The following is a 10605-nucleotide window of genomic DNA, read 5'->3' as shown; positions in this document are numbered from 1 at the left end:
AATCAAGTCCCATGCCCGGCTCTGGGCTGAGTATGGAACCTGCTTAAAATTCTCTCTCTCTCTCCCTCTGCGCCTCCCACGTTCATACTTGATCTCTCTCAAAAAGTGTGTGTGTGTGTTTATTTATTTATTCCCAGTTTATTTATTTATTTATTCCTCTGTTCCCGGCACAGAGCTCTCAAAATTTTTAGAATTTTTTTAATGTTAGGGGAGACAAGAAGGTCTTTTATTTTCTAACAAGCTTCTTTTAATCCCACCTGAGTCCATGCTAATAAGGTGACTCTTGGTGGGGCCCCAAGTGGCTTCAGGATGGGACTGGTCACCAGAGGAACCAGCCATGTGCTTAGATGGTTGGAACTTCCAGCCCCAGCCCCACCCCGAGACAACCGCTGGGGAGAACACAGAGGCTGCAAGTGAGTTCCATCACCAACGGTCAATGATTTAATCAATCATGCCTTCGTGATGGACCCTCCAGAAAGACCCTAGTCGATGGGGTTCAAAGAGCTTTTTTGTCTTCTTTTTTTTTTAATGTTTGTTTATTTTTGAGAGACAGAGAGAGACAGAGCATGAGCAGGGGAGGGGCAGAGAGAGAGAAAGGGAGACACAGAATCCGAAGCAGATTCCAGGCTCTGAGCTGTCAGCACAGAGCCCCACTCGAAGCTCAAACTCATGAACCATGAGATCATAACCTGAGCCGGAGTCGGATGCTTAACCGACTGAGCCACCCAGGTGCCCCTGTTCAGAGAGCTTACGGGGTGGTAAACACGCTGGGAGAGATTTGCACCCAGAAAGGGCATGCCAGCTTCGCATCCCTCCCCCCAAGCCTCACCCTAGGAGTCCCTTCTATTTTGCTGTTCCTGAATTGTAGCCTCTATAATAATCTCGTAATAGCAAGTAAACAGTTTTCCTGAGTTCCGTGAGCCGTTCTAGCAGATCAGCCAATCTGAGGATGGGGTCGTGGGTGTCCCTGCGTTGCAGCCCAGTTGGACAGAAATGTGGGTATCTCAGGAACCCAGTACTTGTCACCAGTGTCTGAAGGGGGAGGGGGCAGTCTTATGGGGCCGAGCCCTTGACCCATGGGGTCTATACTAACTCCAGGTAGTTAGTGTCAGAATTGAATTAAATCATAGTACACCCGGGGGGGGCCCGGGTGGCTCAGTCCATTGAGCATCCGACTTCGGTTCAGGGCATGACCTCACAGTTCATGAGTTCGAGCCCTGCTGTCAGTGCAGAGCCTGCTTTGGAGCCTCTGTCTCCTTCTCTCTCTGCCCCTCCCCCACTCACGCTCTCTCTCGCAAAAATAAACAAACATTTAAAAAAATAAATCACAGTTCACAATAGAGAATTGGTCCATGTAAGGAAAAGCCACACGTTCAGTGTCAGAAGTGCTGTGAGTAAAACAGATCACAGTAGTCCTCTGTGTCCATTCTTGGTCCTTCTCTGTTCCGCTCTGGTCCCAAGAGGGTGGCACATGGACTGTATCACCCAGAGTCCCCTGCCCTGTTGCTTCTGGTTACATGCGGTAGTGTGGTCGGGAGAAGCCAGCGGCGTGAGGTCAGAAGGCAGGAGAAAGGCCGGGGTATTTACTCGCCGGCTCCCTCTAGTGGTTGCGTCCTTCTATCTCCAGCCCCTGCTTCCGATGGGCAGACCCTCACCCACTACTCCTGCCTGCTGGCTCTGGAGATACCGCTTCCCTCTTGTCAGCCCTTGATGTACTGGAGTGATTATGTCCCCATCATAAACACTGGGTCCGGGCCCTCTCCTTGGCTCCCTTAGCACGCTGACCACACCTTTGTAAATGCTCTCAATTGCCCTGCCAGACAGCATGCCATCTGTTTCCTGCCAGGCCTCACGATACAGGGCATCGGCTTGTGCAGTAAGGGCCTTGGCCACCCAGTTCAACCCTTGCCTTTTACATAAAGGGAAACTGAGGACCAGAGAGGGTAAGTGATGTGTCTGGGGTCACCCAGCCCTAGGATTGGGGCTCATGGCTGCTCCGTCCAAAAAGGCTCTGGAGAGACCAAGACTGACCTAGGCAGGGGATGGAAGCCTGTTTACCCCCCTCCCCGCCCCTCCCAGCCTGAACAGGATATGTCTGCACTGGCTATTAAACCAGTTACAGCCATTAGCACCTCCCAGAGACAGGCACCTGGGAACCCAGCCAGGCCCTCCTTCCCTGCCCCCTGCCCCAAGAGGCATGTGGCCTGGGCCACCACCACCACCCCCGCCTCCCTGCCATCCCTCACCCCATCCTCAAGCCACCAGAACCTGCCCACCCACCAGCTCTCCATTGCTTCCAGGGCCTTTGCATAGGCTGCTGCCCCGACCTGTGCACCTTCCTGTGTCACCTGGCACAGCACTGCACCTTCAAGGACATACCTGTCCAGGGAGCCTCTTGGATCTGGCACCTGCATTCCCCCTCAGCACTGGGCAACTTGAGGGCAGAAACTTGTTTGGGCCTTTCCCCGCCTGGCCCGGAGTGGGTCTGATGATAACAAATGCTGGGCGCCTGGGACTCGGTTTGGGGCCAGTGTCAGCTTTGGGCTGAGCTCTGCGGGGATGGGGCAGCCAGAGCCGGACATGCAGGGCAAGGTGCACACATTCACCTCGTTGGTGCAGAGTAACCTCAACCCAGTGAGGCCAGTGTAATCACTCTCATTTTCCAGATAGGGACATAGAGGCCAGAAGAGAGGCTTACCCGGACCCAGATGGCTCAGCTGGCCTGAGACCCTGGACCTCACCTCTGATGCTATATCCTCTGAAGAGCCCCCACCCCCACCCTGCTCAGGAGAGCTGGGGACAGGGGTTCAGGGAGACTGCCCGGGTGAACAACAACACAGATGTGCAGGGGGTGCTGGGGACATTTATTTCTGACAGGGACAGGCCTAATTTTGGGTAGGGACACCCTCCCCCCACTTCTCCTGGGGCTCCAGAAGCTTTGGGCATGCTCCCAGCCCAGGATCCGCAGGGAGAAGGCCCAGGGACAGGTGCGAGCCCCCTCAGGTGGCCCCCGTGGCTGGAGGGCTGGTCATGTGGTGGGTGTTGTATCTCCTCACGCAAGTCAACTGCTCCGGGCCCGAAATGGGAGCGTTCCTGCAGGTGTCATGACTTCGGGGAAGGGGAGAGAAGATGAGCGTAGGGCCTGATCCAAGTCCCACAGCTACTGCCCACGGCTTGGAGCTCTAGGCATAGGAGCATTGGGGGAACTGAGGCCCCACTGGCCAGGCTGGACTAACCTAAAGAAACCAGGCTAAACCTCACAAATCCAGCTGTGCCCCCCACTCTCCTCTATTCCCTGCACCCCAGGGTCTCCCCTGTCTCCCCTCATCGAAACCCACCACTGGCTCCCTCTGGCCTTCAGGACACAGTCCTTTTCCTCAGCTAGGAGTCATGACACCCCCACTCCCACCCCCACCCCCGCCCCTTGCCTGGCTGCCAGAAATCCCCCTGCCCTCCACCCACTTCCCAGGACTGCTCCCCCCCCTCCCCAAATCCCACCCAGAGGCCAGGTTTCCCCTTTTCTCTAGGAAGCCCTGTGGGCACCCCCTGTCCACCAGGCTCCAGCATGCGAGTTTTGAATGAAGTTTTGAGGCAAAGCTCAGCGCTTGAATTAAAAGCAATTCTCCACCTCGGGGTCTCCGCGGGAGCCCTCTACTCGCAATTCCAGATATTACCGCCAGGGGGCGAGTGGTGCCCGCTCAGAGAGCGTGGACACGCCCATGCCACCACCGTCCCGCATCCCGCAATTGGTCCGCAGAAAGGGACAAAGGAGGGAGGGATTCGTGCGCGCGCGCGCGCACACACACACACACACACACACACACACACACACACACACACATTGACAAGCCCTGCTGGCTTCTGGGTAGTGAGGATGAGGAGGATAAGAGGTGGCCTGGGTCAGAGACCCCACCCCTCCCACGGGGCCCAGACCCTGTCCACTTACCAGGTGTAGATAAGCAGAGCAAGGAGGACAGTGAAAAGGACAGCCAGCAGGACCGATAAAATGGCAATGATGACCACGGTGCCCACGCTTTGGGGTCCTGGGGCAGCCTGCAGTGCCTTGGCTGAGGGGTGTGAGGGGTTCCCCAGGTAGGCAGGGGGGCAGGGAAGAGAGTTCTGACCTGAGAAAGGGGACCTGGAACAGCCTCCAGACCAACCATCCCTCGCCCCAGGCTGGGGGAGGGGCACCTGCAGACAGCAGGGTGGTGATGGTGGCTATGATGGGGGGCTGCCCCATTCTCCCCAGCCCCATTCATCCTCAGGAGCCCCCCAGGCCCAGGACCCCCAGCCCTACTATTTGACCTGCTCATTTGGCCCCATACCTTGCTGCAGGCGGGTCTCGTTGGACCACTCTGTCTCAGCCACAGGTCCCCTGTCACTCATCACCAGGAACTTCACTCTGGGAAGGAGACCCAGGATGGGGAGGGGTCCCTGGGACCTGAAACCCTCTGGCCCTGACACCTGTCAGTCTGATCTCTTAACTCCTAGGTCCTGAAACGTTGGGGGAGTGGGGACTGGGTCTAAAAGCCAGCCTTAGAATGCACCAGAAGGGGCTCCAGTTCCAGCTGTGTAGCCTTGGGCTCATCCCTCACCCTCTCTGGGCCTCAGTGTCCTCACTTAGGATATGTGTGTGGAATGGACTAGCTCCCCAGCACCCCACATCAGTGAGTCAAGCCCTGAGTGAAGGGAGACAGGGCTGGGGCCCATTGTGGATGGGAAAATTCCACCTGCAGGGTCCAGACAGCCCATGGGGGGAGGGGTCAGGTGGGGGGGGCCCTCTACCCAAGGAAGAAGGGAGAATTCACCAAGGCGTCCCCGGCCCCTGCCCCTCCCGCCCCCCAGAAACCCAGGCACTCAGCTGGAAGCTGCCCCAAGCTCAGGCAGGAGCTCACCGGTAGGGGCCCGGGCCCGGCAGGGGGTGGTTACAGCCTCTCGTCTTAGGGGAGCAGCGGGTATCATTGCCAACGCGTAGGACCTGGAGCTGGTTGCCAGGCTGGCTGCCCGGGTAGAGCAACCGGCTGGCCATCAGCGTGAGGTAGTAGCCCCTCTGCATGAAGTTGGCCGGGACTGGGATGTCCTCCACTCTCTGAGGGGCAGCGAAGTTCTGGGTGGCTGAGGGGAGTCGCAGGTCAGAAGGTGGGGACTCAAGGGCAGGGCCCCACCCCATCCCACCCAGCCAGAGAGCCCTCGAGCCACATCCCCTGCAGACCTGTCTCCCCTCTCCCCACATCTGCTGTTCCACCCAGGCCTCCTGCCCATTTCACAGAGGGAAAACCCAGGGCTGTCCCTGTGGCACCCACCGTTGCTGTGGGCCACCACCAGCCAGATGGTGTCCAAGTCAGAGATGTTGCGGTGACTGAACTGGCCCCTCGGCTGCTCCAGCGTGAAGGTAGACTGGGTGAGTGTCCCTGCCAGGGTGGGGCTTGAGAGCCGGGGCACATAGCTGATGCGCTCTGGCGGGGGTGGGGGGGTAGACAGAGGAGGCTCAACAGGACAACCAAGTCCCCACAGCCCAGTCTGATGTGGGAGTTATGGTCCTGGAAGCCCCAGTCTGAGGCGGGAGGCACAGACTTGATCTGGGAGCCCCAGTCTGAGGGAGGAGTGGAGGCTTTTCCTGGAAGCCCCAGTCAGGTATTACGCAGGAGGGCTCCCTACTAACTCTGCCCATGGGCCATGGGCCGGTGACCCAAGGTCAGGCCCTGCCTCCTGCCTTGCTCGCTTATGAGGGGTAGGTACTGTGGGAGGTCAGGGGTGTCTGCCATGGGCAAGGCCTGGGGAAGGGATGCAGGCACTGGAGGCCCCTCCCCCAGCTGCACACACGATTCTGAAGAAGAGGTCTTAGGCCTGGTTGGGGTGAGACTCAGATTTAAGGAAGCCTGAGCCTGGGCCCAAACCCTAGATGGGACTCTCGACAGTAACCTTGAGCTCTGGCGCTCCCTGAGCCTCAGTTTACCGACCTCTCAAGTCCCTCCAGCTCCACCCAGATGGTCCAGGTTGGTTTGCTTGAGGAGAGGAATGAGTGGCTTGGGGGGCTGGGGAGGGGTCCCCACCAAGACCCCAGGCCCAGACGTGCACCTCCTGGAGGTGTCCTGGCTGAGAGGAGGACAGCCTCTCTTCCTCGCCCAGGGCTGGGCCACCTCCCAGCCCACCCCGGGCATCTGCCTCTCTGGACCTTATGCCCTAACTACCTCCCCACCAACCCCCCGCCTCAGCCTCGCTCGAGTAAGGGTGGGGGCAGGAGAGGAAAGAACCCTGGGACCCCATGTCAGAGGCAGAGGCGTGACAGACGCAGAACCCTGGACAAGCAATGTGGCCACATCCAGCCTTGCTGCCCGGAAGGCTCCCGAGGGCAGCACCCCAGTCCTGGAGGGGAGCAGGAAGGGGAGGCTGGGTGTCACACAAATCTCCAGAGCCCTCTCCCTCTTTCTGTTCGGTTCCCTTCGGTATGATTCATTTCTATTCCATCCAGCTCCCAGGGTTCAGGGCTAGACTCTGCCCTCCTCAGGGCCCCCGCTCCTGTCTCTGAGGCCCAGTGCACGCTGCATACAGCAGGTGCTTAATGTCCACTTAACGAGGGAGGAGGGGAGCAGCCAAGAGGGGCCACTCCATCTCTAAACCCCTCTAGTTTAAGAGCCCACAGTGACCAATGCCTGTAGCCCTCCAGGAGAGCTTCCTTCCTTCTGGGAGCCGACCTTATAGACTTGTTTAAACCTCTCCTCAGGGACAGAAGGAGGGGAGGCATTTGGTGAGAACCGGATGGGGGCTCAGGACGAATGGGCATAAGAACCCTAAAGAGAGGGAGAAAGCATTGCGCAGACCCCTATCTTGTGGCACGGGGACAGGTGTCTGTCTTGTGACCTCTGTGGTGGGCCATCTCCCCTGACCCACCCAGGCTCCAGGCCCCAGACTTGGGGCTTGGGAGGCAGCTTGTCCTCCTGAAGCCAGAGGCACGGTGCCCTGCCCCCCTTCACTCACCCAGGCCTGTCCCCCGCTGGAGGCAAGTCAACAGCAGCAACAGTGGCACCAGCAGCCGAGACTGTCCCCCACCGAGCCCCATGGCCAGGCCAAGTGTCTAACCGTCTGTCTGTCCAAGGGTCTGTCTGCAGCGTCCCAGAGCCTCTGCTGTCCACCAGGGCCTGGAGAGCTTGCCTCTGGTACCTCCCGCGGCTCCTCCCAGGCGCCCCCTCTTCCCAAACAACTGGTCGGACAGGTTTGGGGCAGAATCCGCTGGCCCCGAGGATTTGGCATCCCAGGGAGGGGTCCAAAGAGAACAATCAGTTGCTGCGCCGCCTGGACAAGCCCGTGGATGCTCCCACCCCCCACTCCAGGAGGGCCTGGCCAGGGAGGGGCCGAGGAAGGAGGTGGCAGCTCCAGGGTCCCCAGTAGCCCCAGTGACAGCCTTGCCAACAGTCCCAACCTGGCACTTGGGGCCCCCCACCATCGCCCTGTGCTGAAGGGAGTTACCCTCACTTTCTAGTCGAGCATGAAGAGAAAGGGGCTTGTCCAAGATCACCCAGCCAGCCGGCCGGGTTCGGGAACTACTTTAAAAAAACATTTTTAAAAAACAATTGTAAATATTCTCTAGTTATTATGATGCATTTACATGCTATTCGATCGCCAGCCCACGCACACTATTTTTTTTCCCGAAAGTATTTAAACTGTGCCAACTGTTTATGACAGTGACCTTCAAAAGGGGCAAATACTCCTACCAACTCTGTAACTGCCTGGTAGGTTTTTCGTGACCAACTCTCTGTACTCTGGCATGGTAGCAGAGAGTTTCAGATTTTTCAAGATTGGAAATCACTCTATTTCCTTCTTGATTGACTCAGCCCCCAGGGGAACTGGGGGCCAAGCCAGAACAAAAGCTCAGGGAAATCACTGGATTCTACTCCTGAGATTATTGCACTGTATGCTAACTAACTTGGACGTCAATTTAAAAGTAAAGAAAGAAAGAAAAGAAAAGAAAAAAAACAAAAGTAAATAAAATTAAGATTAGGGGAGCCTGGGTGGCTTAGTCAGTTAAGGGTCCGACTTTCGCTTAGGTCATGATCTCGCGGTTCGTGGGTTCGAGCCCCGCGTCGGGCTCTGTGCTGACTGCCAGCTCAGAGCCTGGAGCCTGTTTCGGAGTCTGTGTCTCCCTCTGTCTGACCCTCCCCTGCTCACACTGTCTCTCTCTCTCTCCTAGAAATAAATAAAAATATTTAAAAAATAAAATATAATTAAGATTAAAAACAACAACAAAGGTCAGGGAAGGGAAATGAGAATGGGGTCAGGGTGAGTCTGGGGGTGCACGCGGGGGGGAGCCTGAGCGGAGAGGCCACCAAGTCACCTGGTTAAGCTCCTGCTGTTCCACACCTCCGCGCCTTTACTCAGGCCCGTCTCCGTCTTAGGCCCTTGCAACCCCCAGCAACCCCCTGTCCTTCCTGCCCCAGGGGCTAGCACTACAAGAAATGCACTCTGGTCAGCCTTGGTGCTTCCCTAAATCCTCCCCGAGCACCCTAGCTCCCCTGGGACACATCTCCATCTCCCAATCACTGTAATGTCATGCGCTGTTACATCAAGGGTGACCCTGCACACGCTGACAGCTCCGTGAAGGCAGGCACTGGCCCTCCTGTACTTGCGGGGTGCGGAGGAGAGAAGGGTGGAGGCTAACCAGAGGGTCTAGGTCAGACCCTGCCCTGGGAGGGCTTTCTTTAACTCCCCAGCTTTTTGGGGTTTTTTTCTTAAGAGAGAGAGAATGAGCAGGAGGGAGAGGTACAGAGGAGAGAGAGAATCTTAAGCAGGCTCCTTGCCCAACATGGAGCCCAATGAAGGGATCCATCCCATGACCCCAGAAGTGATGGCTTCTGGGTAGAGACCAGGTTCTCTGTAGGGTCCCCTCTTCCTGGTCCAGATGTCTTCAGCCCCAGTGAGTTCCCGTGTGAAGGGAGTGGGCCCAGGACGCCCAGAAGGACTGGGTGGGGGCCATGCCAAGCCCCAGGGGATAGTCTGTTCCCAAGGACCTACCCTGCCTTGTACCTTTGGGGTGACTCATAGGATGAGGTGCGGCTTCCACCTGCCCCCAAACACAGGGCAGCCAGACAAATGCTCCCAAAGGCCCACCCACCAGCTCCATGGCTACCATCACAGCCGGAAAGGCTCCGGCACCTTCAGGGGCAGCCTGGAACTTTGTGCAGGGAGGGGAAGTATGGGTGACCCAGTCCCTTCCCCCTGCCCCAGTTTAGCCTAGGGGCCGCTCACCAAACGCTGAGAGAGACCCAGCTGTGCTAATCCCGGTGGGAACAGACCCCACAGCTCACTGACCTCACCCTGGTCCTGAATCTTTCCCCGGCACAGTGACCCAGCTCCCTCAGCTTCTGCGGGTGCCTTGCTGGAGACAGGCAGCTCACCGCTTCCCCGGGATAGTGAAAGCATCAGATACCTGGAATCATAAACCAGAAAGCTGTTTCAGTAGTGGGGGTGCCTCCTTTGAGTAAAAGCGCACAATTTAGGGGCCAAGAGGCAAGCAGCTCTTGTTCGTCTCCGACCCACTGAAGCCTGGGGCAGGTGGGCCTACCCCTATTTATTTTTTTATTTAGAGAGTGTAAGCTGGGGAGAGGGGCAGTGAGAGAGAGAATTTTAAGCAGGCTCCGTACTCCATACTCGATCCCACAACCCTGGGATCATGACCTGAGCTGAAATGAGAGCCATATGCTCAACCGACTGAGCCACTCGGGCATCCCAAAGTGGGCAATTTATCCACTCATCCCCTCAACAGGCCATCAGAGAGCCCAGCAGCTCTGACCGCAAAGGACTCCCCTCAAAGAGGCACCCTGAGACGCCTGATAAACTGAGGCCCCCTCTCAGCCCCCAACGCTTCCGGCCACCCCTCACCCCACCCCATGGCACCCTCTACCCTGGGGGCTCTCCCTCTGCCCCTGCGCTATGGAGTTGGGGCTCAGACAAGAACAGGGAGGGCAAAGCTGAGCCTGGAGGTTCCATAAAACACTTGAGGGAGGGGCTTTGGGCCACTTCCACTGTGGGAGAGGTAGGGAGTGGCAGAGGGAGCCGGACTGGGGACCTGGGGACCGGGAGGGAGAAGCCAGGATGACTAATGAGGCATTCCTCTCCGTCCCTCAGGGGGAGAAGTCACGGAGAAGAATTGTTGTCAAGGGCAACACATTCTTTCCTGTGGGTAACTCTAGCCTGTGTCATCCACCCGGAGAGGGGTTTTGGGGAGGCCAGGGCTGGAGGGTCTGAACCAAAAGCTCAGAGGTCTTCGCTCGTTATACGGAGGGGAAACTGAGGCCAGGGGAGGAGGGCGGGGCTGCCTGGTGGGGCTCACCCAGCAAACAAGGCATACAGAACCCCAGGTTCCTGTCTCGCTCTCGAGGCTCTGCCTCAGGAGTCAGGGGCATCCAGGTTGGGACCAGTGTGGGGGATGGAACATGCAATTTGGGGGTGCCTGGGTGCCTCAGTCAGTTAAATGTCCCGACTTCGACTCAGGTCATGATCTCACGGTTCGTGAGTTCAAGCCCCATGTGGGGCTCTCTGCTGTCAGCTTGGAGCCTGCTTCGGATTCTGTGTCTCCCTCTCTCTCTGCCCTTCCTGTGCTCGTGTTCT

The 10605-nt window shown here is 57.7% G+C and overlaps 1 protein-coding gene across 1 annotated transcript; it reads right to left on the bottom strand.

The window, feature by feature from the left end:
- Positions 1 to 2843: 2843 nt before the first annotated feature.
- Positions 2844 to 7174, bottom strand: UPK3BL2 (uroplakin 3B like 2). The gene is made up of 6 exons (XM_039243535.1): positions 6979 to 7174; positions 5304 to 5456; positions 4896 to 5115; positions 4326 to 4402; positions 3947 to 4067; positions 2844 to 3108 (listed from the first exon to the last, which is right to left on the bottom strand). Exons 1-6 carry the CDS (start codon positions 7058 to 7060, stop codon positions 3000 to 3002), a joined length of 762 nt encoding a protein of 253 aa, XP_039099466.1. The 5' UTR covers positions 7061 to 7174; the 3' UTR covers positions 2844 to 2999.
- Between the last annotated feature and the right edge of the window lie 3431 nt (positions 7175 to 10605).

Source organism: Hyaena hyaena, unplaced genomic scaffold (genome assembly GCF_003009895.1).
Source record: "Hyaena hyaena isolate Hyena2069 unplaced genomic scaffold, ASM300989v1 scaffold_228, whole genome shotgun sequence".
Taxonomy (NCBI): Eukaryota; Metazoa; Chordata; class Mammalia; order Carnivora; family Hyaenidae; genus Hyaena; species Hyaena hyaena.
The sequence above is the reverse complement of the archived record's forward strand: the minus strand, read 5'-3'. Positions and strand labels throughout refer to the sequence as shown.